Consider the following 16823-nt stretch of genomic DNA (forward strand, 5'->3'; position numbering starts at 1 on the left):
GAGTTGTGAAAATTTGGAAGGACTTATTTTGTAAAATGGACTCAAAAACATTTAAAAAACAAAATTACATTTAAAGAAAAAATTAAATTGAATCTTTTTTTATGTTGTAATATATTGTTAACTGTTGAATATGAAGCTGATATGGCAAACATTTTAAATACAACCAACATCTGAGTTTGTGAAAATTACATAGTGTGCAAGTCTTTCTAAAGACTGTAAGTGTGTCCCTCACAACTTTGTTTTCTACCGAATAAAATTCAATATGGTGTCTACACTGACTAAAGTCTAAGCTGACCATTTTAAAAAAAAATTTTTGAATGTTACTCAACTTATTCATTTTTTAAATCTGAACAGCAAAACTATATCTAAATATAAATAGTATTTATAAAACTTTTTTTGATCTTAGTCTGAAAGGTGGTCATTCAGTGTGGAATATTCTGTAGAAGTGCACTCATAATTGCTCAGCTTTCTCAAAGTTCTTAACTACATGACATTGTAGTGAATAGTGATTGAGTGAACATGTTTCCATGAAATGTGAATACATGAATACCCAAAATGGAGGTTTCATCATTTGCAGAATGACAGTGAAAACCAATTTGTGTGCAGTGTAAATGGGGCACATAAACCACATAGCAAAAAACCACCCAGAACCCCTTAGCAACCACCCACTGCACCAGAAAATGCTTTCAATTCATAATCGTCATAATCGTCTCCTGTCTTTTGGTAGATGGCGCTGCAATGCGTGCAGGTGTTCAGACGGGGGACAGGATCATTAAGGTGAGCTGCTTACAGATGCAAGAGCTGTATTTCTCACTGCCCACTGCTCTCTCTCTCTCCACCACTGCATTTCAGCATCTGTCTATTCTGCCACCTGCTGGTCACAAAATGACCTCATGTTTGAGTCTGTATAAGAGAACTAGCATTTATATGTTTTTATAATCCGAGTATATTGCATTTTAATGTTTGTCTCCTCTGCTTTAGGTGAACGGGACATTGGTGACGCAATCGAACCATGTAGAAGTGGTGAAATTAATCAAATGTGAGTATAAATCATTTGCTTGGGTACAGACGACACATTTCCACCACTGACCAAAACTCATTTTTTCTTTACAGCCGGCTCATATGTGGCCCTCACAGTATTAGGCCGGCCTCCCGGGTTGCCCCAGATCCCCCTCTCTGAGGTAGACATGGGTCTCGGGTCCCCGGGGGTTTATGGGGACCCCTTTGTTACATCTCCCAACTCTTACAATGCAGCGGAACGTACCTCCTCTTCTTTATTATCATGGGTAAATGAAAATTGTTTTCCCATCTGATTTTGTTTTGTTTTTCATTTTGTGTTTATTTGTTGTAAGTTCACTTCCTCATATCTCTCCTCCAATTAAATTACATAATCAGTATTTATTATTTGCTCCTCCTTGTCTTTTGTCAACCCAACCCTACGTAGGAAGAGAACAGTGCTCCACTCAACCAAAGAATGGACAACAAGAGGATGGTGTCCAAAGAGCAACAGGACATACAGGTCAGAATCTTAATATCAGACTCAAAACTACTAGTTTAAAGTGGGTACACATGCTACTTTCAATTTCACAAAGTGTGCCTGTCAGTAAAGTGTTGAGTTCCAGAACTGTACTGTTGACGTATGACTTGATAAGAATGAGGCCTTTCCTGTTGGGAGGTAATTTAGAGCTTTAGTTTAGCTGATAAGTGCGAGGGGAAACTTAAGCTCCTCCCACTATGTTTCGACAGTTACCACCTTCACATGTCTTGTAAACAAAGATCTGTCATTCTCATTGTCTTGGAGAGCAACACAGAAGTAGACTTTTACAGAGCAGAGCAACAAGTTGTTAGGTTTAACTCGTCTGTTAAACTTTTGACTGTGTGTGTACGAGATCTGATTATATAGTATATGAAAATGTCTCTTTAGGGACTGAAGGAGGACTACAGCAGAGCTCTTACACCCAAACCACTACGGGATATCCAGGAAGCCAAGAAGCACATTCCACATCAGCAGGGCCAGCTTAACAGGGCTACACATGTATGACATTTCTGAGTCTGACCAGTTTAAATGATATTCATATTCAAAGCATCAGTAACACACTGTTAGGGAGTGGTCAGCCGATTTGGATATAGCTAAAGAGACAGATTGTTTGATTCTAGATTTGTATATATCATATGATATTAAAGTTTACACAAAAATCTTACACAGCCCAGCCGTTTTCATCATTGATGTATTGATGATGATAATAAGAATTGAGTGTCAAATAAGCAGACTAGAATGATTTCTGGAGGATAATATGACAAATTCAGCTTTGCCATAACAGGAATGTTACATTTTAAAATATATTTTATAAATATAAAAAGAGAAAAGTATTTAAATGTATAAATGGCAATATATAAACAGATATTAGTTTACATGTTTTATATATAATATATGTTTAATTTATAAAAAGAGAAAAGTTTACATGTTAAATGGCAATATTTTTGATCAAATAGATGCAGCGTTGGTGAGCATAATAGGTGTATTTAAAAATCTGAAGTTAAAACTTTGAATTGCTAAAATGAAAATATATTTGTAAAAATCTGTATTTTTGGGTAATAGCAGCTTCCACTTGTTTCTTTAAGTGATAATTTTTAGGCAAACTATATATATTGATATATTGCTTGACCATTAATTAAAAATTATGTTCGTTTCAAAAGATTTTGAATCTGATTGAATAGCTTTGAATAATGCGCGCATGTATTGACTGTAAATCTATGCTTTAGGAGAGTCTGTGTCTCAGGAACAATGAAGATGGCTGTTGGCTGGATGAGGATCAGTATAAGGGAGATTTCAGCCCGGAGTGTTTCTGGAGTGGAAGTTTAGTATCAACTGTAAGTGTACACTGCGCTCTCTTTTCTTTGAGATATTTTCACTGATCTCAGTTAAACAGTGGCACTTATCATGAGTGTATTCGGTGGCTCTTGTTCCTTGTTTCCCTGTGGTGTTGGCTATGAATTGTGTTTATGGTGTGTGACGTGCAGGTCCAGCGACGGTTCTACCCGGCCTCTCCAGAGAGCCGAAGGGAATCCAACTGTTCCAGTCCGAAGAGCACCCCCAGAGACAGCTTCAACTCCTATCCCTCCCCTGAGGTCGAAGACAGCTCCGACCTGGTGAGAACCATTGCTTATGACAGACCGTTCCGCCTGATTTCTGATGAACATGATTGTCACACCTCTCTACTTCCCGTAGAATTCTCGTTTCTCATCCACCATAGGGAGCCCACCCTCCCGCCTGGCTTCAGAGATCATTGCTGCTGAAGATGATGACTTTGACACAGAGCAGGAGCAGGTATTTTTAGTTCCTTTCCTTCAGTGGTCTTGGTCACCTGCCTTTTTAACCAGATCTGATGTGTCTCAGGTGAACGGACAGTGCAGCTGCTTCCAGAGTATCGAGCTGCTCAAGACTCGCCCTGCTCATCTTGCTGCCTTCCTGCACCATGTGATCTCTCAGTTTGACCCTGCACCTCTGGTGAGTTCCAGCAGTAATTAGCAGTGCTTGCTAAGGCAAGCAAGACTATTGATCATTCTTTCTATTCAATCAGATTTATGGTTATCACCTTGTTTTGAAGAAGTGATTAGACTTTGGATTAAGTTTTGTTTTGAGGTATTTTTTTTTTTTTTTTTTTTTTTTTTTTTTTTTTGGTTTGATTTTTTTGCTCAGATCTGCTTTTTTTTTTTTTTACACCAACTTTTTAAGCTATAAGCATTTTTTGATCTCAATGCATTCATTCTGCTTTTAAAAAAAAAGGAAATTGTAGCATATGTAATATTTAATGTATTCTTGATTTTTAACAACTATTATGTTGTACAACCAGTTGCACAATGAAAGCACAATAAACCACTCAAAAATCCAAACTGCATGTAAAAAATCAGTTTTTAATCAAATTTCAAAAACTTAAGAAGAAATTAATAATAATAATAATAATAATAATAATAATAATAATAATAATAAAAACTAAATTGAATTAAATAGACAAAAAAAGAAAGAAAAAAAGATTTTTTATGCATGTTTCAACACAGTTGTAGAGTTATGGATAAAGATACACTACTGTTATGGATAAAGAGAAACTAATGTTGAAAAAAACATTTATTATCAATGTGGAAAATGTCACCTACTTAAAATACAAATATTTTGTGACGTGTCTTTACTGTCAATTTTGATCGCTTTATTGCATTCTTGCTGGATACTATTTTTTAATCATTTAAAAAAAAAAAAATTTAACCCCTGACCCCAAATATTTGAAACATAGTGTTTATTGGTGACTATATCGGTATCATCAGTAATGTTTTAAAGGGATACAATTTCACAAATCTGTCTCAAATTGCTGTTTATCACTCACTGAATCTCACTTCCCTCCACAGCTCTGCTACCTGCACGCTGACCTCTACAAACAGACCAACTCCAAAGAAACACGGCGGATCTTCATGGACTTCTTGACGTTCTTCATAGACCGGGGGGCAGTAAGTGGAGCTTTTCACACCTCATCTCTTCTCGCTCAAACCCGTCATTGTCTGCTCTGCCTTAGTATCATTTGGTCTGCGGGCAAGTTGAGGCAAAAGCCTGTATCCACCCAGATCAACCGTGCCTTTTGTCCTGAGAGGTGTGTGGAGGGTTACTCCTTTCCCTGCACCCTCAGGGTCAGGAAGCAAACACGCTCTCAGACAACCTTTTACCTCCACGGTCATTGCATATTGTTGTTCTCGAACTCTGTTTGAGTGGGTGCGCGTCTTCCCTGCAGCAAACTTTGTTTTCTTTCTGCCAGACGGACGGGTAGCTCATTTGGAACTTGTGCATATCTTTTCCTACAGCTCTGCTTATTTGTTACCTTGTTATTGTAGTGTTTGTAGTTGTTTTGCAGGAGAGAAAAAAACTGCTGCTTTTGTCAGAAAGCCCTTTTTAATTTATTATTTCCATTCAACAGAATTTGAAAGTCGCTGTGCCTGAAACCATCTCCTCTGAGCTCGGTAAGCACAGTTAATTTTAGAAGCGTCTTAATGGAACCACAAACATGGTTCTCACCCTCGCACTGTTGTTTGTTTACATTTCAACATCCAACCACATAATCATTTCTCAGCCCTCGGTGGGAAACCTGCAATTGTTCAGAAAGTACAAATCCTGTTTAACATTCATGTTGACTCTTCATGTAATTATGGATTTAGCTTCTGAAGGACTTGGTCACTCTGCCAGTGTGTCATGTTGACATATTTAGTGATGCATACTGATGCCGTTTCTGTTCATGCAGGTTGTTTACTGGTCATGTATGGATGTGTATTTGTGAGAATTGTTTTTGTTTTGTATGTACCTAACTATAATTTGGGGGCAGAATTATCCTTTTGGGACATTTGAGGATCTCCTCAATTGAAAATTGATTTATAAATCATGCAAATTGTTTCCTTTTAAATAAGATTCTGGTTTGTCTAAAAAAAAAAATCTTAAAGCTATTTGTTTCTATTATATGTCCCCATTTAATTTGTGTGTATGTTAGTCTGACATTGTCAGCATTGTCACGCAGACAGTAAAGCTTGATATCACCTAGATTTTTGGATCAGCTAATGATCCCTTTAAGGATTTGCTAAATTAACATATTACAACATAACATGCTATAACATACTAAAAAATGTGTTTATTGAAATGGAAAAAAATTAAAGCCTAAACTTAAATTAATATAAAACTATGAAACATGACTACTCATTTTCTGTGTGTAAATGTATTCAGAGCGGCGGAGACCAGAGCTGATTCCAGAGGAATTACACAGGCAATATATACAGACAATGCAGGAAACTCTCCTTCCGGATGTACAGAGAAACTTGGAGGACTTCAGGTCAGGAATATAGACATTCTCATTTCATCACTAACCTGTACTGACATGTTGCACTCCTTCAGATTGACAGTAACGCGTACAAAACAACTGCATCCACTCTTACAGGCAGAAGCGCAGTATGGGCTTGACCCTGGCTGATGTAGAGCTGTCTCGTCTGGACTCTGAACAGCTGACTCTAGAGAGAGAGAGATCATACGCTGAAAACATCCTCTCCAAGATAGATGACGTTCTGTGAGAATCACACACAGACTTTTAATCACTCTGCAGCGGTGATATTAAACAAAACAATATACTTTTTATTTGGCCATTAAGTTGTTCTTGACATTCATGACAATAGTCTAGTTTTGCAATCTATCATAGTTTTGGTATGACAACTATCAATAATATGTATGATTTAAACTTCAGTTGCAAAAATTTTATAATTTGAATCATGAATACTATGTATAATATTAGTTTTATCGCGATAAACGTTTAATCGCGATTAATCGCATCCAAAATATAAGTTTTAGTTTATATAATATATATGTGTATATTTATTAAGTATATTTAAATACACACACACATATATTATATATTTTGAAAATATATACTTATTTACATGTATATTTTTAAATGAATATAACTTATATTTAATAATAATTATATTTAATATATAATCCTAACATTTTTCTTAAATATATACATCCATGTGTGTGTATTTATATATACATAACAAATATACACACATATATTATGTAAACAAAAACTTTTATTTTGGATGCGATTACTCGCAATTAATAGTTTGACAGCACTAATTAATATACATATATAATGAAATATTTTTTTCTGAATCTGCTTGGCTTCAGTGGCTGTTTTGCTAAGATTTAAATGATAAAAGTCTTCAAATGGATAAAAATATCAAGTATTTATATTTACGAGTTTGATATATGTATTTCAAATACATAAATATCAAAATACAAATCAAGTCAATAGACAGAAAAAAGATTTAGCTATTTTGCTAAATGCACCCTTATAGCATTTTTTTATCTGTTTCAGAGCAAATGCATAAATATCAAAATAAAATTTTATATTGTCATGTCAATAGACTAAAAAATAAATTGAGAGATTATTTAGCTATATTGTTTAATAAAAATTTGGTTATATTGTTTTAAAAAAAAATGATTTAGCTCTATAATTATCACAGTTTTAGCCCTTTAATTTAGCTCTTTCATTGCTAATTCATAAATATCAAAATATAAATTTGATACTGTCAAAAGACTAAAATGATTTGAAAAATGATTTAGCTATATTGCTAAATAAAAATTATTTAGATTTTTTTGTTCAGTGTTTAACTTATGCATTTCAGAGAAAATATGTAAATATCAAAATATGTTTTGAATATAATACTCCACATTCTCAGCAACTGTTCTCCATCTTACACGCGTGTCTCTTTCAGGTTGACTTCACAACCCACAGAAGAGGAGAAAGGGTGAGAATTTGTCAAGTTTTCCTCCAGCAAACCTTGTCAATAATGATCGACAATAAACACATTAAGGATGAGGGTTATTTAATTGTGCGTAAAGATGTTGCGTTAGATTTGTTTGTAAATTGCCAGCCTGGGGTACGCCAGCATATTGACAATTGACACAAATGCAAGATGCTACAGAACAGAGCGACTTAATGAGGTTTCTAATCTTCATACATTTCCTAGTCCTCATTTACCATAATGTAGGCAAACATATTTGAGATGCCATATGGAAACACCACAAGCCTGCATGATTTATGATTGTACAGGACATATGTGAGAAGATAGATGGTGAACTTGTGCGCATGTGCATGTGAGTTTTGAGACATATGGCAGAAGGCACAATAAGATAGGAGTCATGTGGAACAGAAGGAGTTGGCCACATGGAGACAACAGCATTCAACAGGCACAACACAACCCTTTAGAGACTTGAATCTAAATTAGGAAATGAAAGACTTTGATGCTCAACGCTGTGCTCTAGTTACTGAGCTTGGACAGGGAGTGAGTAAAGAGCTCAATTCACAACCCTAATACACAATTTTGTCTTTTCCAGCAACACCATACAGTATGTGATCTTTATGTACATGAAGCATCTGGGAGTTCGAGTGAAAGAGCAACGAAACCTGGAGTCCAAACGAGTTCGAATTAATTTTCTTCCTTCCAAATTAAGGGTATGTGTTTCTACTGTTTTCTGACACAACACGATCACGTAACTCTGTTCCAATACCTGGCTTGCTGTCTAAATAGGCAGCAGTTACCTTCTGAGGGAACATTCTAATGGAAATTCTTTTAAATGATTTGGGGCGATCTTTGTAAAATACTTTGACATTAGTATAGTTTTATGTCAGCATATTAATCTAATAAATATAAAAATGAATAGTGCACACAAATTGATGTCATTTTTAATGTCAAAAATGTACTACCTGGAACTGACGTGGACCGTCAGTTATTTGAAAGCTGGACCCGAACTCGGCCGGGAAGAGACAGACCCAACTGGAACCAATCGGCACACATTCCACAGCAAATTGCTATTAACAAGTCGATAAACATGTTGTAAAAATTAAACTTTTTGTCTTACCTAATGTAAGTAGCCTTCTCCCTTGTACCTGACTGTTATGCACACAATCCTCCCTGCCAAGAAAGTTCCATCCATGTTATTCCTTTCTTGCCAATTGAAATGCTTATTCCACTCATTATTCCAGCTTCAAAATCCACTTATTCTCACAGTGACAGATGACAAATGCGACTTTGCAGTTTAGCATTTTTTGTATCTTGAGTCAACTAGCATAATAATTTAGATTGTTTGCCCATTTAGATTATAATAACGATTGCTCGTCCAGTGCCATGGCTGCTGACGTTAGCTTTACTTATTTGCTATCATGTCTGTGCTCTTTGAGCCAAGTCTGAGCAAAAATTTTAGATATAACAACAAGACGGTTAATTTATAATATTTTTATAAAAACTGGAGAAGCTGCAAAACGCGATATGGTGGAATAAGTTCTGCCTTTTAAATAAAAAAAACAGTTGTCAAAGGTAAAGTCATTGCATCGTTTTTTTCTTCTTTTCACCTTATTTCAAATTATCGACTCAGTTTTCTCATCCTAATTTTACAAGTTGAAAGTTACAAAACAACACACGCACATCGCTGAATGACTCCGAGTCCGATCGACTTGGGTATTACACACAATGTTAAACAGACCCGGGACCCGAAGTAATAGATTGGGACCCGACCCGGACCCGGCTGACCATTTAAAATGTAGCCCTGAACCCGTATGGATCCTGGGTCCTCGGGTCCTCCGTGTAGACCTCTAGTCTGGAGCACACTTATAATGTCTGAAATACTCCCACTGTAGGCAGTTTATTAGGTTATGGAATAAAGCAGTTATCTTCTCAGTCTTCCCATGGCAAAGTCATTACCCTGAGGATTGTTGTTTTATTCTTCCTGAACAGAAAAGCAAATCAGAGAAGGAAGGGGAGGAGAAACTGAAAAAGCCTCGCTTTCCCATCCGGGTGCCCCAGCGTTGGCCCAGTCGCATCGATTCAGTACCATGTAAGTCTAATGCAAAGTTCTACAACCTGCAGCTATTGAAGTCACAGACTATTTTCTCAAGGCTTTGAACTTTTTTGTGGATTCAAATCCAGAATTAACCAGTGGCTGGTTTGAAAAAAAAAATGTACTGGACATGTATTGTTTACCAGCTATGAAACTGTCTTTGGTGTTATTTAATTAAAAACAGACATATTAGTAGGCTTGGCTTTTTTTTTTTTTTTTTTTTTTTTTTTTTAGTAAACACGTTAAAACTGTCTGCATTTGTTTGTTAAAATATGTTAATCTGCAGTCAAATATACACTACCATTCAAAATTTTGACACAAGTACAGCTTTTATTTAGCAAGTATTGATCAAAGGTGACAGCACATTTTATAGATTATATAGATAAATATAGAGATTTATTTTAATGTCAAATAAGTGCTATTCTTTTGATATTTCTATTCATCAAAGCATCCTGAAAAAAAATCATGGTTTCCACAAAAATATTAAACAGTACAACTGTTTTCAACATGTTTCTTGAGCAGCAAATCAACATATTTCTGAATTATTTATTCATGTGACACTGATGACTGGAGTAATGGTTTCTGAAAATTCAGATTTACCTTCACAGGAATAAATTACATTTTAAAATATATTACAATAGAATAAAGTTACATTTGATCAAATAAATGCAGCCTTGGTGAGCTTAAGAAACTTTTGGTAGTGTAGTGAATGTTAGGCCTGAAAGCTTGCGATTCATGTCAAATTCTAAAAGCAGAAGACTTGCCCTCATTTTGCTTTCCTTCCTCTGGGTGGTGAAAGATTCATGTTGATGGCGAATCTTGTTTGGTGTGTGTTTGAGCAGCTGGGAGGGCCGGGGACAACATCAAGCATCGGCCTCAGAAGCAGATGTCTCAGCCAGCTTTGTTCGGGCCAGAGTTTATAGAGGGTGGACGTTTTCGGGGCAGTCAGTCGAGTGAGGGCTCAGACCTCCTACAGAGCCCGAGTTTGATCACCTCTCCCCCCTTCAGCGCCTCTTACGGCTCACCGTCAGACCCCTCAGTCAGGGACCCAGAGTTTAGTGAGTACTGCATCTCCATCTCATTCATCTGAGTGATCGTTTCTTTCATTTCTTGGACGTGCGTTCTGAAACTGGCTCTTCTGTGTGCTCAGGTATGAGCCCGTCTGCAATGGTTCCCCGGCTCAGTGATGGACTGCAGTCTGGAGATGTGCTGGACAGCATCTATCCACCCTGTGACTACATCCCATACAACATGGACCAGCTAGATGAAGATGCAGACAGGTGCATGTTTAAAAGCTTATGCAGCAAAGCATCTCTGTTTTTTTTTTTTTTTTTTTGACATATTTCTAACATAGTCTTGATCTGTCTCAACACATGGTCACATTTACTGTTGTTTTGCAAAGTTTTGTCAGCAGAATACAGCCAATTCAGTAGATATCTGTGCAGTTGTGAGTATCACATGAGTGCAGAAAAGTTCTCTACACTCTTGACATTGGACTGTTTTTTTTTTTTTTCTGCCAGCAAAATTTTGTTGAAATTTTGCAAATGTGACCACGCCTTTAGTGTTTGATGCTAAAACACTAATAATTCAACTTTTTTTCTCACTTTGTTAAAGGGATAGTTCACCCAAAAAACTTAAATTACTTCATGATCTACTTAACCCTCAAGCTATCCTCGGTGTATATTACTTTTTTCCTTCAGATGAATACAATCAAGAGTTATATTAAAAAAATGTCTTGGCTCTTTCAAGCTTTATAATGGCAGTGAATGGGGGTTGAGAGCGAGCCGGTGTGCTCGTCAGACTCAGGAAGCGCGAATTTCAAATGCCATTGCCTAGCGTCCATCTGGCAAATCTCCGCTCTCTACCCACCCAACAAAACGGACAAACTCCTTCTGCTCTCCCGGACAAATAACGATTTCTTACACTCTGCTGCTTTGCGTTTCATGGAAACCTGGCTCAATGACGCCATTCCAAACAGCACGCTCCATCTGCCCAGCTTTCAGCTGTTTAGACCAGATCGCGACGCAGAATCAACGGGGAAATCAATGAATGGTGGTGTACAGATGTAACTGTGTTAAAGAAGATGTGCGTGTTTAGACCTAGAAGTGCTCTTTAACTGCAAGCCGGTCTATTCGCCGCAGGAATTTCACTCGTTCATTCTTGTGTTTACATCCCTCTGCAAGCTCACGTGAGCCTGGCTTTACAGAAACTCGCTGATCAGATCACAGAGACAGAACAACAACACCCGGACTCTGTTTTAATCATTCTTGGGGACTTTAATAAAGCCAATCTCTCCCGTGAACTGCCAAAATACAGACAGCATATTACATGTCCCACCAGAGACAGTAACATACTAGATCACTGTTACACCACAATAAAGGATGCATATCACTCTTTTCCACAAGCAGCTTTGGGGTGCTCTGATCACTGTTTGGTTCATCTTATACCAACCTACAGGCAAAAACATAAATCTGTAATAAAGACTGTAAAAGCCAGCTTCAACCTCACTGATTGGAGTGTTTTTGAAGCTGCTTCCACCAATCTGGATGAACTCACTGAGACTGTAACATCCTATATTAGTTAGTTAGTTTGTTTGTTTTGTTTTTTTGTTGTGTTTTTTGAGTATTGTGGTAAATAATAATAATTGTTGGTGTTCTTTTTTTAAATCAAAGTGCACACACACAGTAGTGAGAAGTGAACACACCGTGAACACACACAGCAGTGGGCAGCTATATCCAGCGCCCAGCCAAGTCCAAATCACTAACCATTAGGCCACATCTGCCCCCAAAGTTTCTGTGACTTATTTAACATTCAACAATGATAAGCCATGGTTTACAGCAAAACTCAGACATCTTTGTCAGGCCAAAGAGGATGCCTTCAGAAATGGGGACAGAGTCTTGTATAATTAGGCCAGGAACACACTGAACAAAGAGATTAGAGTGGCTAAAAGGACCTACTCTAAAAAGATGGAAGATCAGTTCACTTCCAATGACTCAACTTCAGTGTGGAAAGGGCTGAGAGCCATCACAAACTACAAGACACCACCCCCCTGCACTGAGGCGAATCAAAAACTTGCTAACGACCTGATTGAGTCTTATTGTAGATTTGAAACCCCCCACACCCATTCTGACCATCTCCCTACACAACCGTTAACACCTCCTGCTATCCGCCAGATCTTCAGGAAGAACAAAAGAAGAAAAGCACCAGGCCCAGATGGCGTTACACCAGCCTGTCTGAAAACCTGTGCTGACCAGCTGGCCCCCATCTTTTCACAGATCTTCAACAGATCTCTTGAGTTGTGTGAAGTGCCCTCCTGCTTCAAACGCTCTACCATCATCCCCGTTCCAAAGAAAGCCAAGGAATCAGGAATTAATGACTAAAGACCTATGGCTCTAACGTCTGTCGTCATGGAGTCATTTGAAAAACTGGTTCTGGCTTATCTGAAGGACATCACTGGAGCCTTACTGGACCCCCTGCAGTTGCTTACCGAGCAAACAGGTCCGTAGATGATGCAATCAACATGGGATTGCACTTCATCCTGCAACATCTGGACAAAACAGGGACTTATGTGAGGATCCTGTTTGTGGACTTTAGTTCAGCTTTCAACACCATCATCTCAACAGCCCTCCAGACCAAACGGACCCAGCTCTCTGTTCCTAGCTCTATCTGTCAGTGGATCACCAGCTTTCTGACAGATAGGCAACAGCTAGTGAGATTGGGGAAATTCATGTCAAACAGCCGCTCCACCAACACTGGTGCCCCTCAGGGATGTGTTCTCTCCTCACTGCTCTTCTCCCTGTGCACCAACAACTGCACCTCTAAAGACCCCTCTGTCAAGCTCCTGAAGTTTGCAGACAACACTACAGTCATCGGCCTCATCCAGGACAGCGATGAGTCTGCTTACAGACAAAAGGTTGAGCAGCTGGCTGTCTGGTGCAGTCTTAACAACCTGGAGCTGAACACACTCAAAACAGTGGAGATGATAGTGGACATCAGGAGAAACCCCCCTGCACTCCCCCCACTCACCATTATAGACAGCACTGTGGCTGCAGTGGAGTCATTCAGATTCCTGGGAACCACCATCTCTCAGGACCTGAAGTGGGACAATCACATTGACTCCATTGTTAAAAAGGTCCAACAAAGGTTGTACTTCCTTCGGCAGCTGAGGAAGTTTAACCTGCCACAGGAGCTGCTGAAACAGTTCTACTCAGCTGTCATTGAGTCTGTCCTGTGTACTTCAATAACTGTCTGGTTTGGTTCAGCTACAAAATCAGACATCAGAAGACTACAACAGAGAATGGTTCGGACTGCTGAAAGGATTATTGGTGCTCCCCTGCCCACCCTTCAAGAACATCCAGAGTGAGAAAAAGGGCTCAGAAAAGTTACCCCTTTTTTGTGAAATTTTGTCATCTGGCTGGCGCTTCAGAGCCGCAAATACCAGGACAGCCATGCACAAGAACAGTTTCTTCCACCAGGCAATCTTCCTCATAAACAGTTAAATGTTCCCCACTTATGCAATAAAAATGTGCAATATCCTTATATTTATTGGTTACCCCTCCATCCTAGTACATCCCTGCATCTTACTCAATTCTATTCCATTATCATCTATAGAACAACTGTTCATACAAGTTATTTATTTTTTTATTTATTTTGCAATATTTTGTTGTTGTCTCTGTGTACTGGAAGCTTATGTCACTAAAACAAATTCCTTGTATGCACAAGCATACTTGGCAATAAAGCTCTTTCAGATTCTGATTCTGATTCTTATAAAAAATACTCCACACAACTGAATAAAGGCTTTCTTGAAATGAAGCAATGCATTTTTTTTATATAACTCTGATTGTATTAGTCTAAAAGAAGAAAGTCATATACACATAGGATGGCTTGAAGGTGAGTAAATCATGGGGTAATTTTCATTTTTGGGTATACTAACCCTTTAAAGATAGTGTTGTATAAATTATTGGTAGATACTAGGGGTTTTCATTTCTTTCTTTCTTTCTTTCTTTCTTTCTTTCTTTCTTTCTTTCTTTCTTTCTTTCTTTCTTTCTTTCTTTCTTTTCTTTCTTTCTTTCTTTCTTTCTTTCTTTCTTTCTTTCTTTCTTTCTTTCTTTCTTTCTTTCTATCTTTCTTTCTTTCTTTCTTTCTTTATACTTATCCATATTGATTTGATATAGAATAATAAATTGTGCATGCATGTTTTAGCTATTTGTACATTTTGAATACCTTTGCCACTCATTTAAAGTAGAAAACTTTAATAACACTGTTAAATATAACTGTTAAATATAATCTTCATCAAATCTCAAAATGAATATCCATTTTTTAAACTGTACATTATGTTGGGTTGTCTAACTTCATTTGTAGATTTTTTTTTTTATTATTATTATTTTTATGATATTAATATCAGCCATTTTTTTGCTTATCGTCCATAAAAATCATTTATCAAATCATACCAGGATTTTAATATCAGTGTGGTCACTTTGTGTCAGTGAAGTAAGCAAGTATGTCCTGTTTTCCAGACTTCTTGATGGGGGCACACCTAAACTGAGTAGAAGGTACTGGACACTGGCTGCTGTCAATCACCCACATCACATATACACTGTGTCCTAACCAGAAGCGACATGATAAAGTGACAATCGATAAAAGCTATTTCTTTTTTCCCTAACCAGCTGTAATGAGGACATTTTCTCCACCGCCAGGTTTCTATTTTGTGCTAGGCTGCCATGCTCATAGTGCAATCTTATTTGTTCAATGTATCTACCACATTGAGCATCAAAAATCGACTGATTGGCTGAGATTATACCAGTAGTTTCACAGTCTAAATAAAATGTTTTTCACATAACATTTTGCATTAAACTTGGTTGGAATACAGTGTTAACCCTCTTTTTGATGAGCTTCCTATGTGTATGCCCTCTTATTGTGCACCAGCTCTCACATTCAGATGCACATTGAGCTTAATGAGATTGTAAATCTATGTACCATCTCCTCCCTCACAGGTTTGAAGAGTTGCAAAGTGAGGATGATCAGGGGAGTGACGTTTACTCTGATGTAGATCCTCCAAACTGGCAGCAGCTGGTCGGGCGTGATGTTTTAGCAGGCCTGACGCCCCACGAGATCAAGAGACAAGAAGTCATTAATGGTACGATCTTGTTCGCTTTTCACTACATAAATCAGACAGGTGCACGTCAGATTTAACATGCACAATGCATTGTTAGAGCTGCTGTTTTGGTATTTAGTTTGCACTTGAAGTAACTCTCAGTCTATCTGATGTTCGCAGAATTATTCTACACGGAGCGAGCCCATGTACGCATGCTGAAGGTCCTAGACAGTGTCTTCTACCAGAAGCTCACCCGAGACAACATACTGCCCCCTGCTGACATCAAGAACATATTCACCAACCTGGAGGAAATCGTCCAGTTACACAGTATGTTTTCTTCCAATCATTTTTTATTCCGATAAACCGCCATGTTTCGGATGATGGCATCTGCTTTTTAAAATTTCAGTGAGGATAGCAGATCAAATGATGGCGATACGCAAGAAGAACGAGTCGTCGGTCATCGACAACATAGGAGATGATTTGCTGTCTTGGGTAAGGACTCATGTTTTGCTCGTATCCTGTGGCTGTTGTGGTAGGTCTTTTCTGGGTGATAAGACTCCTACACGCTCACAAATCCTCTGGCTTGTTGTTTTGTAGTTCAGTGGTGGAGAGGAGGAGAAGATCAAGCAGGCAGTGGGCACTTTCTGCAGTAACCAGCCCTTTGCTCTGGAGCTCATCAAATCTCGGCAGAAGAAGGACCAGCGTTTCACCTCCTTCATGCAGGTGGGTCGAGACTCCTCGCTGGCCGCAGGGCTGTGAGAGCTGCAGTTCACTTGAGAGAGACTGTGTTTGGAGCATTACAGACATACAGTGCTGTTCAAAGTTTTGGGGTCAGGAAGATTTGTAAAAAATTATTTTGAAAGATGTTTCTTATACTCATCAACACTGCATTTATTTCATCATCATCATCATCATCATCCAAAAAAAAAAAAAACGTAAAATTGATATTATTTATATTAATGGAAGCCCGTTTCTGCCACTGAATAAAAAATAAAATAAGGTAATTGCGTCTTTTTATCTAAAAATTTAGAAAAAAAATTCTCGCAGTTGCGACTTTATATCTCTTTTTTTTTTCTTACAATTGAAAGTTATAAAGTCAGAATTGCGAGATATAAACTCGCAATTCCAAGAAAAAAAACTCAGAATTGCGAGTTTATATCTCACATTTCTGACTTTATAACTCGCAATTTTGACTTTATCAGAATTGCTTCCGATTATTTTTCCGATTAATCGGATAAAAAAAAAAACTACACAGTTTTCTTTATTTTAATTTTATTGACAAAAGCACACTATTCCACATTCTGCCCAATG

The 16823-nt window shown here is 37.8% G+C and overlaps 1 protein-coding gene across 6 annotated transcripts in view; it reads left to right on the forward strand.

Moving 5' to 3' along the window:
- The window catches only part of LOC109104317 (rho guanine nucleotide exchange factor 12-like), a 60867-nt gene that overhangs the window by 29431 nt on the left and 14613 nt on the right, over window positions 1-16823 (forward strand). For 3 of the 6 annotated variants that reach the window (XM_042739474.1, XM_042739473.1, XM_042739475.1), the window contains 23 exons: window positions 728-777; window positions 982-1039; window positions 1114-1286; window positions 1445-1519; window positions 1925-2035; window positions 2764-2871; window positions 3022-3150; window positions 3230-3328; window positions 3398-3508; window positions 4402-4500; window positions 4962-5004; window positions 5756-5861; window positions 5967-6092; window positions 7297-7329; window positions 7919-8036; window positions 9316-9415; window positions 10261-10476; window positions 10569-10698; window positions 14935-14970; window positions 15412-15554; window positions 15693-15839; window positions 15919-16004; window positions 16110-16235. In XM_042739474.1, coding sequence (XP_042595408.1) covers window positions 728-777; window positions 982-1039; window positions 1114-1286; window positions 1445-1519; window positions 1925-2035; window positions 2764-2871; window positions 3022-3150; window positions 3230-3328; window positions 3398-3508; window positions 4402-4500; window positions 4962-5004; window positions 5756-5861; window positions 5967-6092; window positions 7297-7329; window positions 7919-8036; window positions 9316-9415; window positions 10261-10476; window positions 10569-10698; window positions 14935-14970; window positions 15412-15554; window positions 15693-15839; window positions 15919-16004; window positions 16110-16235 — 2423 coding nt within the window. Of the gene's footprint in view, window positions 1-727; window positions 778-981; window positions 1040-1113; window positions 1287-1444; window positions 1520-1924; window positions 2036-2763; window positions 2872-3021; window positions 3151-3229; window positions 3509-4401; window positions 4501-4961; window positions 5005-5755; window positions 5862-5966; window positions 6093-7296; window positions 7330-7918; window positions 8037-9315; window positions 9416-10260; window positions 10477-10568; window positions 10699-14934; window positions 14971-15411; window positions 15555-15692; window positions 15840-15918; window positions 16005-16109; window positions 16236-16823 lie in introns of all 6 variants that reach the window. The other 3 variants (XM_042739470.1, XM_042739469.1, XM_042739471.1) reach the window with 1 other exon arrangement.

Source organism: Cyprinus carpio, chromosome B15 (genome assembly GCF_018340385.1).
Source record: "Cyprinus carpio isolate SPL01 chromosome B15, ASM1834038v1, whole genome shotgun sequence".
In the NCBI taxonomy this organism is placed as follows: Eukaryota; Metazoa; Chordata; class Actinopteri; order Cypriniformes; family Cyprinidae; genus Cyprinus; species Cyprinus carpio.